An 18,401-nucleotide genomic window follows, 5' to 3' on the forward strand; every position below is an offset into this window, starting at 1 on the left:
ACCAGACTGAGGAAAGAGATCAAATATGTGGCTGCTGACGCTGGTGAGGGATATGTCCTAGAGGTAGAGCTGGACTATCCCACAAGTCTGCATGACAAACACGGTGATTTGCACAGCCTGAAAGACTTTCACGTTCAGAGACTTCAACAGGTGCCTCCTCTAGGGCATTGGCGCTGCACCACAAATGCTTATCAGGAGACCTTTCGATCGAGGTTATATACTGAGGTATATACTGCAATTCCAGCTGGAAGCAGGGGTGTCCTATCGCGATCACAAGTGGTTCATCGGGGGGCATAGGTGTGGAAATCTGCTGCACCCAGACTATTTACTGATGTGTCTGGATGGGCTTATTTGTTAGTAAAAAGATAAAAAGGTGTTCCACTTGACTGGGTGTGTGTGGAATAGTTTGATGAACTGTTTGACACAGTTCTGACTGCATGTTTGAGATTATGAATATTTCATTGCACACTGTGTGCGTCCATGTGTGTGTGTGTGTGTGTGTGTGTGTGTGTGTGTGTGTCTGAGAGAGAGAGAGAGAGAGAGAGAGAGAGAGAGAGAGAGACAGAGTATATATTTCGTGTGGAACATGTACAATATGCATCCGTGTAAAGAAAGTATTTTATATGTTTATGGTGCGTGTGTGTGTGTGTGTGTGTGTGTGTGTGTGTGTGTGTGTGTGTGTGTTGTTTTTGTGCTGCCATTGCTGTTGCTGTTCTAAGTATGTACACACTCAAAACTTCTCTCTCTCTCTCTCTGTGGTACTAACAAGTGTTTAATAGATATTGGAAATTAAAAGTATGTTCACAATGAAAACTTCTGTCTCTCTCTCTCTCTCTCTCTCTCTCTCTCTCTCTGTTACTAATAAGTGTTTCATAGATATTGGAAATTAAAAAATTACCTTATTCACAAAAGAATGTGTATATTGTAACAAATATGAATCAATTACGAAATAACAAAACTGTTAGGTATATCACAAATACGAGAAAAAATCGAAATTAAAAAACTTTCAGTTGTTTTCGCAATGCAGTTGTTCTTCTTCTTCATATTTTTTTAATAAAATACCTCTTTAAGACTATCAGTTTTATATTGATGGGAGGTGTCAGAGAAAAAAGAAATCCTTTTCGAATACAATATTTTTTAAATTTACATACATACATGGCCGACCAGTTTTAGGCGATACAATCTGGAACCGCGCGACTGCTATGGTCGCATGTTCGAATACTGCCTCGGGCATGGATGTGTGTGATGTCTTTAGGTTAGTTAGGTTTAAATAGTTCCACGTTCTAGGGGACTGATGACCTCACAATTTAAGTCCCATAGTGCTCAGAGCCATTTGAACTATTCTGAACATACATACATACATATTTGTACACAGTATTATGTGAGAGCCCAGTTACCAGGGGCACAGGGTCAAAATCGTGAGCTGCCTCGTTACCTGGGCCACAGCACGCTTTGCCGTACTACTCTGCAGGGCTGTAGTGAAGAACCACGAGAGGAATTATCTCGAATACGAATACCTCAAGACTACTGCAGCTGTCTGAAGACTTAAGTTTCAATGAGAAAGCAAAGTGTGTCTTTAAATGGAATCTATCTGTACAACATTGGTTTCACTGAATAACTTTTCGCAATTACACTTTTCCTAAGCAGGTGCAGTGTATCATCAACGAAGCGTAACTGCACCGCAAATGTAATAAAGAAGTCGTACTTTAAATGTTCTCGCAAGCTATGAGGTAGTAACTCTACAAAATATTGGATACGTATCAGGTAAATTGCCTTTGCTACAGTGAAATGCATGGATGATGGTAACGAAAACAAGATGCAATGACAGGACATGATACGATGTAGGCAGAAACAATTCTTGAATACGGAACCTGCAACTATCAATCTTTGAAATTACCATCCAGCAAACATCCGTAATATTTATAGGAAAAAGATTTAATCTACTCAGAACCTTTTCAGTTCACTAAGGTATCGCCTAATTCTCTTCTCAAAGGATCCAAAATGAGGCTCACACGATATTTTAGGGACTGGCACGTTGCTACATACGCCACAAAAAGTTACACAAAGACACAGATCATACTGCGTGCATTTGCTTTCCATGTATACTACTGTCAGAATCCAAACAGTCATAATGCACAGTGGCCATTCTATGTGTTAAGGTTGGGTTGCTTAGGGAAGGAGACCAGACAGCGAGGTCATCGGTCTCATCGGATTAGGGAAGGATGGCGAAGGAAGTCGGCCGTGCCCTAAATCAGAATGGCCGGACACGGGATTGAACCGTCGTCCTCCCGAATGCGAGTCCAGTGTATGTGTTAAGACCACATAGCTGTTATTCTCGGTAGTGGGAAAATCACTGGTGGTAGTGTTCATAAATCATAGACAGAGAATTCAGACTCGATAATGGTTCGAGTTAGGCCACGAGACATGTGCAGAAAGGATAACGACTGAGATGAATGCTCTAAGAAAGCAGCATCCGGTTTCAGGTTAGTCTGACAGACGTTTTCTTTGGCCTTGACATATTCATAAAATGTTCTGGTTGTGACTGTAGTAGCACAGTGCCTTTAACAAAGCCACTCGCAGACGCAACACGCGCTAACTGGTGGACCCCAGCTGCAGGGTTTCGTTATTGACGCGCGTCCTCTGTGGCTGCGGCGGCTGGGGCATTGCCGTGTCACACGGACAGTGCTGGCTGGCAGTGGTGAGCACAGGGGGCCGCCAATGGCGTCGAGCCACAAGTGTCAGCTGCGCTATCGTCTGGTCATGGAGTCCTGGGAAATGGTCACGTGAATGTTAAGGTGGGAAGAGTTTGAGCAGTTGTCTCGAAATGTATGAATTATGTGGTACGTATACAGGTTAATAAGGAGATTTGAAGTTGACGAACCTCCATGTTGAGCAGAAGTAATTTTATAGGCCTTCAATATGGAGTAGAGATTCTTAGGAAGAGAAGATGCTGATGGAAACTTGAAATGCCACACTGAGACTCTAGACCACTCTCGACTAAATATGAAGCTAACATGCTTCAGCTTGTAAAGCAGGACTGTATACAAAGTTATTTGAATCTGTAAGAGAAGTAGCTAGCAAATACGAGAAAAGAAAGATATAGACGGTTTTCTTCCCTGTCTCTAACCATTCCGAGCTTAGCCTCCCTGTATCATAGCCCCAAAAGGCTCACAGAAGTAGAGGTTGGTTCAGAATTCTTCCAGATGGTTAGTATTAGAACTGGAGAACGAAAGATAGCTACAGTGTGAAGAAGGTAAACTGGGAAACAGTCTCCAAGAACTGGCCAGATGGTGTGAGTCATTTTCTCACCCCCTGTACGTTATAAGAGGAGGAAAAAACTCCACTTACCATACTTTTGAATGCGAGGGGAACCAACAGCTGTGAGAAGTGCGCCGCACCGTGTGAGAGCAGCTGCGCGAAGTCCCGCAAGTAGCTGGAGAAGCGTTCCCGGAAAACAGCCGCCTGGGCCTGGAGCTCTGCACAAGACGGGAGACGACGGACTGGTGAACAAGCCAGTGGATCAGACTTCTGTAGAAGCACAGCTTTCACTTTCTGCCCCCACAAAGTGTATGCAGGTAGCATTTACCTTTTGAAAGTAGATCAATATACAATGTCAGTAATCGTATGAGTTACAGCATGGACACCTTGACCGGACGTTACAAAGCTCATATTCCAGCGACGAATTTAAAGAGCACATCAAGCAAAGAGAGAGTACCATCACCTAACGTAGATCCAGTAATAAAAATTAACCTAAGGGTAGAAGTATCAAAATACCTGAAGAAGTGCAAATATACAACTATTTCAAAAATCATCCACACGGCTTGCCCAGCAATAAGACAGATTTAAGAAATAAGAGATCTTGAGATAAATTCGAGTCTGTTTTATGTGCTAATAATAGAAAGTAACATTAATGAGGATGTATAGTTTGGCTATTTGACTTTGACTTGCTGACAAGCATAGGACGTAACGATTTGCACAGGATCGTGTATATGCTGGTTTTACAATATGAGTAGTCTTTACGACGTTTCCCGTGAGTTGTATGATTTTTATGGAAATGAGGAAGAATTATGTCCACTCATTCACTTTTTTGTAATTAGGGTGTATTTATTTTAACATAAGTAATATACACTCCTGGAAATGGAAAAAAGAACACATTGACACCGGTGTGTCAGACCCACCATACTTGCTCCGGACACTGCGAGAGGGCTGTACAAGCAATGATCACACGCACGGCACAGCGGACACGCCAGGAACCGCGGTGTTGGCCGTCGAATGGCGCTAGCTGCGCAGCATTTGTGCACCGCCGCCGTCAGTGTCAGCCAGTTTGCCGTGGCATACGGAGCTCCATCGCAGTCTTTAACACTGGTAGCATGCCGCGACAGCGTGGACGTGAACCGTATGTGCAGTTGACGGACTTTGAGCGAGGGCGTATAGTGGGCATGCGGGAGGCCGGGTGGACGTACCGCCGAATTGCTCAACACGTGGGGCGTGAGGTCTCCACAGTACATCGATGTTGTCGCCAGTGGTCGGCGGAAGATGCACGTGCCCGTCGACCTGGGACCGGACCGCAGCGACGCACGGATGCACGCCAAGACCGTAGGATCCTACGCGGTGCCGTAGGGGACCGCACCGCCACTTCCCAGCAAATTAGGGACACTGTTGCTCCTGGAGTATCGGCGAGGACCATTCGCAACCGTCTCCATGAAGCTGGGCTACGGTCCCGCACACCGTTAGGCCGTCTTCCGCTCACGCCCCAACATCGTGCAGCCCGCCTCCAGTGGTGTCGCGACAGGTGTGAATGGAGGGACGAATGGAGACGTTTCGTCTTCAGCGATGAGAGTCGCTTCTGCCTTGGTGCCAATGATGGTCGTATGCGTGCTTGGCGCCGTGCAGGTGAGCGCCACAATCAGGACTGCATACGACCGAGGCACACAGGGCCAACACCCGGCATCATGGTGTGGGGAGCGATCTCCTACACTGGCCGTACACCACTGGTGATCGTCGAGGGGACACTGAATAGTGCACGGTACATCCAAACCGTCATCGAACCCATAGTTCTACCATTCCTAGACCGGCAAGGGAACTTGCTGTTCCAACAGGACAATCCACGTCCGCATGTATCCCGTGCCACCCAACGTGCTCTAGAAGGTGTAAGTCAACTACCCTGGCCAGCAAGATCTCCGGATCTGTCCCCCATTGAGCATGTTTGGGACTGGATGAAGCGTCGTCTCACGCGGTCTGCACGTCCAGCACGAACGCTGGTCCAACTGAGGCGCCAGGTGGAAATGGCATGGCAAGCCGTTCCACAGGACTATATCCAGCATCTCTACGATCGCCTCCATGGGAGAACAGCAGCCTGCATTGCTGCGAAAGGTGGATATACACTGTACTAGTGCCGACATTGTGCATGCTCTGTTGCCTGTGTCTATGTGCCTGTGGTTCTGTCAGTGTGATCATGTGATGTATCTGACCCCAGGAATGTGTCAATAAAGTTTCCCCTTCCTGGGACAATGAATTCACGGTGTTCTTATTTCAATTTCCAGGAGTGTATTTTAATAATTCAGTAAAAAAATGAATAAAGTGTTTTGTAAGTGTAGCTGAAAAAGCCATTCTCGGCCTAAACGTTCTAAGGAGCATGGTAATGTATGACTACATTTGTACTGGTACAGTACCTTACATGTTAACAGTACATTTTACAATTACATGATGATACACATAATGTTCTGTAATTTGTGACAAGTATCCCATCACATGTTTTTATCTCATTTTTGTACTCCTTTTTCTTTTTATTTGTCCAGTAGATCAATTCATGTACGAAAGTTGTTGTGAATACGATGGATACCATATGTACTATTACGCCCTATCATAATAAAGAAATGTCTTATTTTATTTCTTTACATCAAATGATTGTATCGTAAACAGAATGGCAAATTCCGTTAACGAATGTAAACACGATGTTAAGATACTCTGATATAAAACGTTTACTGTGGGATGTATAATCACTGCTAAGAACAAAGAAGAAATGATTTGTGAATATGTTCCCCACCAACCGCCTCAGTTGTCATATAAACAACATGAACAGTGATTTGAGGGGATTCATGTTAGTGAAGTTAACATCAGTAACAATAAATTTACCTTATGCCATAACTATGATCCTTACGCTCATCTAAAGTTGATGTACACTCGGAGATAGGAGACTCAACATACAGAGACAACAGTGAGATATGCACACGTCAGAAGATTCGTAAATTTTGACACCTCCAGTGACCCAATGCAAGTGACGTACAGTTTTTAGTATTGGTTGTAATATAACTCCCTCATGTATGGGATGATAGTGGCGTTCTATACATGCCATCTGCCCTTCACTTTTCGGTTATTGCTGTGTACCTGTATAAAGGGCATAGGATCGAAACTGTAGTCGTGGAAACAAATAATGTTATAGTTAATAGCAGATACGAGGTCTTTAAGAAAAATACTGCATTATTTTTCGCATTTCGTCCTTATGCGAGCTTATTTTCAGTACAGAAAAGACATTGCTAAAGATGGAGAATCATGTATGTACACGATGTTTATTGCGTTCCTAATGCTACTGGAATTATTCAGCGGCAAATCGCAAAAGAGAAAGTCCAAGGAACGTGGATCTTTATGTCTCTGTAAAAAAACGAATCTTCGGCATGAGGGACTTGAGAGCATCGTACCGACACATTACACTGGCATCTGGCTGTAGGGCAACGACTGCAGAATGTATAGCCACGGGTTGGGGTGGAGACAACAGAGTGCTGGGAAGTTCACCAGCCATCACAGACAGACCGATGTAACCCGGGTTGAGATCTGTGGCTACCACTGACACCACACCACAAGCAGCACAGTGTAGGGCGTTCTGTGGTGTTCAGCGGCGGGAGTCGCTTTTGCCTGTGGCGGTCAGGTCGACGCTGCTCTGTCCTCAGGTGGCCTCGTGAGACGTCACGGGAAGCAGCGGCCGTCGAGCTGCCTACCTCTCCAGCCCACAGAAACAAACAGGGGTTAGGAAGACTCATGATCAAATCATGTGGAAGGCATATGGAAGAGTTCTTCGGAATTTCGAAAATTCTTGAGAAATTTGGAAGCCAAATTATTATTCAAATTGGTTCTCGAGATAAACAATCAGTATCTCTGGAAAATATCATTCACATAGTTCTGTATGTCGCAAGGGCACATAAGTGCGAGGACATCCGCACAATTACCTAAAGCGCTCTCACACTCAAGTTGCTGACAAGAATATGTGTATAAGAGGAAAAAGAAGATTGAGGAAGTGTTAGATTACGATCAATTTGGTTTTAGGAAAGGTAAAGGCATCAGAGAAGGACTTCTGGGTTGGCGATTGATGATTAAAGCGAGACTTAAGGAAAATCTAGAAGCGTCTGTAGGATCAAACAAGAGGAAAAAATAGGAAGACCAATAACTGCTCAGATTAGGAAAGGCGAAAGATATACATGTAATCGCCCCTACCATTCGATTTGTACATCGAAGAAGCAATGACAGACATAAACGAGGGGTTCAGAAATGGAATTAAAATTCGTGTTGAAAGGCTATCAATGACAGGAATAGCTGATGTCATTGCAGTTCTCAGTGGAAGGGAGAGGTAACTGTAGGAAGTGTTGAATAGAATGAACAATCAGATGTGTACACTCTATGAATTAAGACTAAACCGAAGAAAGACTAAATGAATGAAGTCTAGCAGAAATGGGATCAGTGTTGAACTTAAGGTCAGAACTGTAGCCGAGGATCTACACCAACTGAAAGATTCTGCTACCTTGAGAATAAAGTAACTCATAATGGCCAAGTTAAAGAGAACATGAAAAGCAGAGAAGAACATCCAAAGAGGATGTTCCTGGCCAAACGAAGTCAACCAACATCAAATGTCAGTTTTGTAACAACGAAAACAAACAATTATCGATAAAATTATTTAAGAGGATAGATAAAAGAATCTACTCACGAAGCAGCGGCAGAACACACATGAAAGACTGTTGTGATTGGCAAGCTTTTGGAACCAGTGGCACCTTCTTCAGACAGAAGGGTTGAAGGGGAAAGAAGAAGGGTGAAGGAAAAGGACTGAAGAAGTCTAGGAAAAGGGGTAGATTTTGGGAAAGTCACCCAGAACAGCGGGTCAGGTAGTCTTACCGTACAAGATGAGAATGAAAGACTGATTGTTGGGGACTGCATCGGACAGGATTTGGAAACCTGAGAGCTTAAAGAACACAGGGTAACATGCAAGACAGAGATTACTGCTAAAACAGTGATCACAAGTTAATAAGAGTGTGTCCTGCTATCACCACATATAATAGCCCTGTAACTAGGAAAACATATTCTATCAAAGGGAGAGCCAGCTGCGAAACGACACAAGTCATATCCCAGCTATTATAACACTGTTCAGCCTTCTACATAGGCATTACTACCATCAGATTATCAGTTAGCATGAATGGGTATAGGGTGAGGGTATACACTGCCAACTCACAATATCCTGTGGCAGAGCGTGCTCTACAGCATGACATTCGTGACACCATCGCCTGTTTCACCATCTGGATTCTTCCCCCAGACACCAGTTTCCCAGAACTCCGTAGGTGGGAACTACCTCTACAACATGTCCTTGGTTCTCGCCACCCAGCTTTTTATCACTTTAATTGCTCTTTGCTTCACTCCGTTTCAGTTTCCTGCATCTTTCATTGTCTTTCCCATCTATTTTACACCGCCCCATCCCACCTCTGTTATGTACAATGCACTTAGCTTCTCACTCTTTATAACTTGTGATAAATGTCTTAGCAGTAATCTCTGTCGTACATATCACCACGTCTTCTACCTTTAAGCTCTTAGGTTTTCAAATCTCGTCCGATGCAGTCCCCAACAATTAGTCTTCCCTTCTCATCTCGTACGGTAAGTCTCCCCTTACCTGCGGTTCTGGGTGACTTTTCCAAAATCTACCTCTTTTCCTAGACCTCTCCAGTCCTTTTCCTTCACCCTTCTTCCTTCCCTTTCAACCCTCCTACCTAAAGAAGGAGCCACTGGCCAGAAAGCTTGTCAATCACAACAGTCTTTTATGTGTGTGCTCTGCTGCCGCTTGGTGAGTAGTTTTCTTTATCTATCCAATTAAATGTCGGTTTTAGTTGGAATACGAGTAACTCATAGTGTAAGTTTGGAGCACAGTATTCTATGAAAGTGAATCATGGACAGTGGGAAAACCGCGACAGAAGAGAACTGAAGCGTTTGATATGTGGTGCTCGAGAAGAATGTCGAAAATTAGATTGACTGATAAGAAAAGAAATGATGAGTTTCTCATCAGAATCGGTGAAGAATGGAACATTCCAAATACGTTGGTAGGACGATGGGACTGCATTTTGTTCTTGGTCATGCAACCTTATTGTTCCCTCTTGGTTCTTGTACGTATTACCCGTCTTTCTTTGCAACTTACTCTTATTTTTCTCAATATTTCGAACATTTTGCAGACTTTTACATTTCCGGATGCTTTTTCTAGGTCTACAGGGCCTATGAATGTGTCCATTTTATTTTCCAAGTTTTGCTTCCCTCATCAGTTACAATGTCAGACGTGCTAATAGCCTTCTGACAGTCAAAATGATCGTCATCTATCGTATCCTCTACTATCCTTTCCATTCCTCTGTATATATTATTCCTGTCGACAAATTCCATACATGAGGCGTTAAGCTGATTGTGCGATAGGCCTCGCAAGTATCTGCATATATCTTCAGGGTTGTATCTAATGGTATAGCGCCATTCTCGTATATTCTAGACGACAACTTCAGTAGTTCTTGGTTGACACTTTCGCTAATGATTTCGGAAACTCCGAAGGTATGTTACCTATCGCTTCTGCCTTCCAAAGCTGTGTTAAGCTCTGACTCTTATGTGGGATCTCCAGTGTCTTCCACTGTGATTCTCATTTCTTCTTCTGTCAAGTCATCAGACGGGTCTCTCCCCTCGTAGATGCCTTCAGTTTACTCTCTCCACCTACCTGCACTCTCCTCTGCATTTGACAGTGGAATTCCCGATGCACTCTTAAAGATTACGTCAAATGTTCTTTTGAGTAATGTGTACAATGAATAAATCTTTCAGACGCCCATGTGTTATTCTTTCTCTTCACATTTTTCCAAAAGCCATTTCGCTTTGGTTTCACATCTACCCCTAGTTACTTCGTCCCCAAGTGACTTATACTGCTGTATTCCTGTGTTCCTCTGAACGTTTTTGCACCTTCAACATTTACCGATCAGTTGCAGTGTTTTTTCTGTTTGCCAAGGTTTCTTTTCCGTTAGCTCCTTACATCTATCTTTGTTTGATATATAGAACATAAAATCCCGTCTGAGGCCTGCGATAATTTTTATGTTAAAAATTTTGCCACCAATGCTGTACAATCGCAATAAAGTCATGAGATGTTCAATTGAATCTTTTATTAGAACATGTTACGCGTTTCGGGATTACACCCATCTTCAGACATATGTTACAAACAAGTACAAAACATAAGTGAACAGCACACTCAACACGTTTCAACATTACATAAAATGGGATCTGGTCATATGAGTTACATACCTCAAACTTGAACTCCTTCTTACCCTACCAGGCGTACAGTCTTGACAACGCAAAGAAAGTGTCGGGGCGCTGCATTCACATATTATTCAATAATAATATACTCAGAATATAAATCTAACAGGGTGTAATTACGACGGGCTAACGGGTACTAGGAAAAATTCATACGAGAGTTTGGAGCTAAAATTCTTAACAAGACGCGGCAGTCAGGCCGCCAAAAATTAAATAGTAATATTGTGTCAATGGAATATATTGGACCATGTTGTCAAAAAATAACTAGAGCATTCAGGGAGGCTGGCGTTCGCGTAGGCTTCCATACAAGGAAGAAGTTGGGAGGAATATTACTACATAAGGACGAAGGGAAAACAGATAAGTTTCAGCAATCCGGTATATACCAATTTAAGTGTGGGGGATGTGCTGGGACATACATTGGTCAGACGGGTAGGAATTTTGCCACAAGGTTTAGAGAGCATAACTATAGTAATAATAGTGGGCTGGGGTGTCATATGAGGGAGACTGGCCAAAAGCGGGCCCTGATATAAGATAGCCTAAGAATTCAGCATTTATAACCTAAAGGGAAGATTTTAGATAACTTTGAAGATCTGGAGATCTACGCGCGTATACAGCACGCTGCACACCCAGTATTTAATAAACAGGGTTCCGGTGGGAACAACTTGTTTTCTGGCTTGTTTGAACGGATACTGTTTTGAACTTGGTATCTATTATCCGCTCATTAGAAGTATGATTGTGTATTTTATAGGAGCTGGTGGTGTTCTGTCCACGTACCATTATGATAAGCTAGGTTTTTTGCCGAGTGGTTGGCTAGTTTAACGTCATACAGGGAACGTTAGATGGGCATATAGGTTGGCATTTACAGATTTTTTCACCACCGTGCCCTTTGGGTGCTCTTTGGTGACACCATGGTTTATTTTATTGATTTTAGACTAAAGTTTTAACACTTTTAATGTTTTGTATTTGTTTTTTAAAAATCTATAGCTCTCCGGTATCCGGATAGCATAGGTAGGACTGGGGCAATTGTCGTGCCACTAGTTTATATAAGGAATGTATGAGGTATAGCCCACGTATCTTTTGGGATTTTATGAAAATGCTCTTCCTCTCACCATTAAACTTTTTCCATGTGGTAGAGGGGTGTAAGTTGCTGTTTGCTGGCTTCTGTTTGGGCAATCATGGCCCATGAGTATCACTTGGCTGTAACTCGATAGGCGGATGGCTTCCGCCGATGTGGTTGCCGTTGGCTATAACAGATGGCGCCTAAGACGTTTGTGTACGCGAGCTGATCACAGGGATTTAGTTTATGATGGATAATGTTGGTTATATTTAATTTGGTGGTATTCTTTTAGAGATTTGAGAGGTTGAAAGGTTTATTCACCAAGGAACTCCCCCCCCCCCCCTCTCCCTATTATTTATTTTATATTGACATATGGTTTGAGTTGTGTTTAGTGCCACTACTGGCTATAGGCATAGTATGGCAATGTAAAAAAATTTGGAGTTTTAAAAAAAAATTTAAAAAACTTTTAGTGTTAACGTGTACAGAAGTACTATTCCGACTGCTAGTCGTAATTACACCCTGTTAGATTTATATGATGAGTATATTATCCTTAAATTACATGCAAACACATGGAGCACATGACCATACAGTACCCCCTACCGAGGGCACTTCGCTGCTGGTTGACTTGTTTAGCGTCAGTATACACTCTGCTTCAAGACTGCTCGAGCCGCAGTCATATATTATTCGACACTTTCTTTGAATTGTCAAGGCTGTACGCATGGTTGGGTAAGAAGGAGTTGAAGTTTGCGGTATGTAACTCATATGACCACATCTCATTTTCTGTAACGTTGAGACGTGTTGAGTATGCTGTTTGCTTATGTTTTGTACGTGTTTGTAACATATGTCTGAAAATGGGTGTAACGCCGAAACGCGTAACATGTTCTAATACTCGTAAAAGATTCAATTGAACATCTCATGACTTTATTGCGATTGTACAGCATTGGTTGCCAGTTCTTTGTTTGTCCAACTTCTGTGATGCCCTTCTGATAGATGTCCATTCCTGTTCAGATTAACTGCCTGTGTGGTATTCATCAACGTAGTATCTACAGCCCAAGAGAAATTCAGAGGCATTTCATGAATGCCCTCCACTTCAGTGTCCCACTGCTTCCCGCATTTATCCTGCCAGACCATTCTCTTAAACTTCAATCCACCCTTGATCGCAATTCAGCTGACATCTGAGCTTATGTCTGGGCCTAGGTGTGCCACACAATCGAAGAGCAGGATTTAGAAAACGATAGATTTCGACTACTAGACATAGATAATCGGACAATTCTTCGGATTAATACAGATGTACGAGTATTAAGAAGAGTCTCGCCAGGACGTAACCTCAGATGGAACTTTCCTGTGCCTCGATCCTTTTCGAAGCATACCTCCCGTGGGGAAGCGAGAGTTTTCTGTAGCTACCGACGGTTGCGAGTTAAAACAAAGAGCGACAGAGGGAGAGAGAAAGGGACTCCCCCCTCTTCCACTCCGCTCCAAGGCCAAACCTCGTGTGCAATCATGACTGTTTGTACTGAAGCAATAATGTTATGTAATTGCAGTACGTAAAGTTTTGATATTTTTATCATTATGTAATTTGTTAAAAGAAAGGTGAACAAACATGTAAAAGTAATGCATCCACAGTTTGAAACAGTTACACTGTTTTACATCTAAGTCAACTTAAAGATGCAGAGCTACAATTTTTGTAGTATGTGTATTCTGATATAAAGCATAACATGCTACAGTTGCAAAATTGTACATCAGCAGTTGATTTTATCACTGGGATGTGTATCAACAGTTGTGCATGTCCCATCAAGAGAAACGTGTGTTCATATGTGTCTCCATTGTTGTTGTTGTTATTAGCAGAAGTAGTATAATTATCACTACCGTAAGCTGCCCGTGTACTTCGCATCTCGTAATGTTGACTCATTGAAATGTCAGGTTATATATAAGAGAGTGCACGAATGCCTTAATTTTATCAGGTGGAATAAACGCATAAAGAAGTAAATAAATCTACACAATGTGCCAAATTCCGCTACTTTTTATAACGCACTTTACACTATTTCTAAGGACACGGGCTCTGTCGTTTCTTGCGACTCTTAGTGTCTGTTCTGCTGGGGTTGGCAGCGTGTAGTGGATCCCCGTACGCTCTGTAGCGTATGGCATTAAAGGTCTAAAAATTTCGTAAAAGTTACAGTACCTTCCTGCATTGTCACTTTTATCGCAACGACAATGAACGAGATTCTTAAAACGTCACGTGTCAGAGATCTGTGCTGAAGTTTAGTGAGCGAGCAGTCTAGATCGCATCACATCGCATAGTGATTTTTTAATCCGGACCTGTGCGCTACCTTCGTGCTGAGTGCCCTGGGGACGCTCCCAAGACAGCAGCCGTGTTCACAGGGTCACGTGGACACGCTCCTGGCTGGACGACCGAACACTCAGCCGTCCTGCCGCATCACGACATGCCCGCTAAGCCATCCGGTCTCAGCCTCACAGCAGATGTCTGCGACCAGCGTGTGGGCAGCGGCGGTCTCAACGTCGCTGCGGTCTGGCGGCTCTACGGGACCTGTTGAGTGACGTCAGCTGAACACGACACAACTGGAGAGACTCGTGGACTCTCTTTGTCGGCCAACTCAGGCCCTTGTCGAGGCTAGAGGCGGTGTGCTCTACTCCTGTGTCAGCATGATCTCTCCTTATCTGACATCGAATGAAATCTGTTCTCAACCTTCATGTTTATTACTTGTAACCTTCCACATAAACATAACTAACTCGACCTTCTTTTGTAAGGAGAAAAACGTACACTTGCAAGATCTCAACCCTAGATACCAAACACCAGCCCACTCTTAAAATAAATGGCCATACTTATGATATAACTCATTTCAGACGTCTTGAATGCAGAGTTTTTAGAGTTCTGTAGGTGCAGGTTGCCTGCCACTGGCTGCGCCCCACCGCAGCTGCCTGATGCACGAGTGCAGAGTACTGTGCAGCGGGGAGACGTCCAGAGCCCTCAGACCCGCTTCATGTCGCAAGTGTGGGAAGACGTGTGTGGAGCCGGTCACGTCTGCCCCATGTGTTTCGAAACTTTGTTCTTCAAGTAGAACACACGTTATTTAACATGAAAAACGGGTAAGCAATATGAGCAGATAATATTTCAATGCCATGCGCATGTATGGTTAACACTGTTTGGCAATATTTTAGGACATATTCTGCAGCAGTTTTTTATAAAACACACACGCGCGCGCACACACACACACACACACACACACACACACACACACACACACACACACACACACACACACAGATCTCTGTTACGGGCAGAGGCAAGGTGAAATCTGACAATATTACCTCTTCAAAGCAAGCTTCCTAAACAGTCAGTTCGTGATTTTACGTCTCCGTCGCATTGTGCCAATGAAGTTGTTTGACGAAAATGATCGTGGTGAAAGGATATCGTCATCATTGTCACCACCATCCTCTCATAAAGAATAGTCTAACGTCAATCAACTATTCTTCTCTCCATTTAACGGGTCTTCTGTATGACTGCCGCAACTAAATCGCAAGGTACAAATAGTAGCACAAAGAAACGCTCATAGAGTTTCTTTTGCCTCGTGTAAGAGTTAGTCGAATAGCCACATATAACGACGCTTACCGGTCACAACTGTCGCGAGCTTTGACGTTTAAACGTGGCAGTTTGACCGTCACTGTATACTGCTCCTGGACGTGCCACACTGTCGCTTGTCGGTTCACCGGCACTATAAACGCGAACCTCTTACTCACCGTACCGTACAGTAGTTCGAGCTCCGACGATGGGCGAACGCAGCGGAGCGTGCCAGAAACAAGTGGTACACGAGCGTTGAAAAGCTACGTGTTGAGAAGGTCTTAACTGCGTACAATCGTCCAAATCTCCGCGCGACATAGACAGCTGGGGCTCACACCTTGCAAGTGAGCGTTTTGTATGTGAGACCAGGTTGGTGATCTTCTCATGTTAGATGCAATCGGTTGTGATTAGATAACTGCTTCTTTTCTTCAGTGTGATTATTATTTAGTTCTTATGTTTTTATTTCTGTGCACTTTAATTAGGACAGAATTTTCAAATGTGGTGAAGCTCCATCACCACGCGTTGATTAACTTCGACGAGAGTTTTTATAGAAAACCTAAATGAGCACATTACGCTTTATTTAACAATAACGAACTTCCAAATAATATACTCACCAGGTTTATCCAACCACACTAACTGAACACGACGCCGCCTCTCACAATTCACCCTGCCGACCGTGGCTCTTGTGATGCGCCGAACAGCATGCGCTGACTGGGACAGGATATGATGCCTCAGGTCACCCGCTTGCAGCGCTGTCGCGTTCCATTCCATGTTGTTCAACCTTTCAAAATAAAATGGAGTCAGCTTATGTGACAGATGATATTCTGAAACTTGACTGTATTTTGTAGACTAGAATAGTCAAAACTAAACTGAACTTTCCCCTCTCCAGGTTTTACGTTTCCCATTGATAGAGGTCGCCAGCCCATTAGAGACGAATCGAGGTGTTAGACAGGAATTGTTGCGTACATTACGACTGGTATCGAGTCTGCTAACATATTATGGCGAACTGATCATTTCTGATGAAATACAAGAATTCACATACAAACATGCAGCCAGAACTATGATTGGACAAGCACGGCAGACGGCCTTCAAAGGCATGGAGTGGCCGCTCCCCCACAACATGGCTCACCGTCTGCTCCTTGGCGCCATAGTCACGAGCAGCACCTCCACTATAATACCACGTTTTCAAGACGTTGCCATGTCTCTCCTGTGCCGTTTGGATGAGGTTGAATCTTGATCTTTCGTGACAAGAAAGATCATACTGCGCTACCTTACTCAGTTGGACTGAATACTTATTGCACCCTGTCTTAGGAATTAGTACCTTGGCATCCTTGATTGTGAGATTAGCAGGGACAAAATTGGACTGAACATGCAACCCCGTAAGTGGGAGCTGTTGTAGCAATGTCATTAAGAGTCAACATGGCTCCTTACGTCTTAACTGTATGAGTGCCATTCTCCCACGCTTTAGCACAATATGCGACAGCTCAATAACCAACAGAAATTGCAGTGTTGTTTTGTTTGTCTACATTTGCTCCCCAGTTTTTTGCAGGAATGTAGTGCAGTTGATTTAGAATTGAACCAAACGACTTTCACAGGTCCGCGCAGTGCTGCATAAATGACAGTGACAGGAAGAGGGATACACTAAGGTAATTAAGGAAGTAGCTGCAGGAAATTTTGTTCCTATCCAGGGGCTCATATGACTGCCTGTGTGCCTCTGTATCATGGAGGTAGAACTTTGTGGTCTCAGTTCCACTTGTGTTTTGTTGGAGCCTCTATCTGTAAAAGTACTCCCTCAGTTTGGTGTCAACTCGGAGGCTCGTCGACACAGTCAGTAAGTAGCCAGTTTCACACGATGAATGTGGTCACTAGGCGACAACTACGAACAACAATAAACAACTACCTGGGACCTTGGAGTGCGAAGAAATTGTCTAAGGGGACACGTGAAACGGAACCTGGATCAGTGGAGTGGGCTTGTGTTCACCGGCGAGTACAGATTTCGAACGTCGACTGGGGATCGTCGTACAAGGCTGTGTAGGTGACCAGGCACCGGTGCAGGTCTCTATCCATGGGTTCTGCTGTGGGGCGGGACTGTCGTAGTTTGGGCTGCTATTATGGTAATACCAACAGTAGCAGAAAACAGTATAACGGGAGTAGGATTCTTTAGGAAGGTAGAGCAGAGAGTGTGTTACAGTGAAGAGTTCAGTGATACAGTTAAGCTTATCACAATCGACAGCAAACCAACACCCACAAGATAGTTCAGACAGTACATGCCAACGTCGGAAGCTTAAGATGACAGAAAAAGTATATGAAGGTACTGAAAGGGTAATACAGTACGTAAAGGAAGATGAAACTCCATTACTCGTGGGAGACTGGAATGCAGTTGTAGGAGAAAACGTGGAAGAAATGGTTACTGGAGAATATGGGGTTGGGACAGGGAATGAGAGAGAAGAAAGACTAACTCAGTCCTGTAATAAACTTCGGCTAGTAATAGCGAATACTCTTAATCACAAGAGAAGGATGTATAATTGGAAAAGGCTGGGTGATATGGGGAACAACAGTTAGATTACATCATGGTCCGAAGGAGATTCTGAAAGGATATAGTGGATTGTAAGGCATACGCAGGAGCAGATATAGACTCATATCACAATGTAGTAATGATAAACAGTACGTTGAAGGTTAAGAGATAAGTCAGAAAGAATCGATACTCAAATGTGTCAGATACAGAAGTACTAAGGAATGACGAGATACTCTTGAAGATCTGCAAGGCTATGGATACAGCAACAAGGAATAATCCAGTAGGCAGTCCACTTCAAGAGGAATGGATATCTCTGAAAAGGACAATAATAGAAGTTGGAAAGAAAAATATAGATACAAAGAAAGTAACTGCAAAGAAACCATGGGAATTAAAATAAATAACTGAAGTATTTCTTTTATTACCCATGATGAAAGAAGGAAGTTCAAAAATGTTCAGGGAAATTCAGGAATACAGAAAGGCTAGTCACTGAGGCATGAAATAGACAGGATGTGTAGGAAAGCCAAGACGAAATAGCTGCCTGAAAAATGTGAAGAAATCGAAAAAGAAATGATTGTTGGAAGGACTGAGTCAACGCATAAGAAAGTCAAAGCAACCTTGAGTGAAATTGTTAGCAAAGGGTGGTAGTATTAAGAGTGCAGTGGGAATTTCAC

The 18,401-nt window shown here is 43.4% G+C and overlaps 1 protein-coding gene across 1 annotated transcript in view; it reads right to left on the minus strand.

Moving 5' to 3' along the window:
• The window catches only part of LOC126443335 (uncharacterized), a 74,214-nt gene that overhangs the window by 34,821 nt on the left and 20,992 nt on the right, over positions 1-18,401 (minus strand). Inside the window, exons 3-4 of the mRNA XM_050090928.1 lie at positions 16,345-16,453; positions 3,349-3,552 (exon numbers count right to left, since the gene is read on the minus strand). Coding sequence (XP_049946885.1) covers positions 3,349-3,552; positions 16,345-16,453 — 313 coding nt within the window. The remainder of the gene's footprint in view (positions 1-3,348; positions 3,553-16,344; positions 16,454-18,401) is intronic.

The sequence above is a fragment of the Schistocerca serialis genome, unplaced genomic scaffold (genome assembly GCF_023864345.2).
Source record: "Schistocerca serialis cubense isolate TAMUIC-IGC-003099 unplaced genomic scaffold, iqSchSeri2.2 HiC_scaffold_1458, whole genome shotgun sequence".
Taxonomy (NCBI): Eukaryota; Metazoa; Arthropoda; class Insecta; order Orthoptera; family Acrididae; genus Schistocerca; species Schistocerca serialis.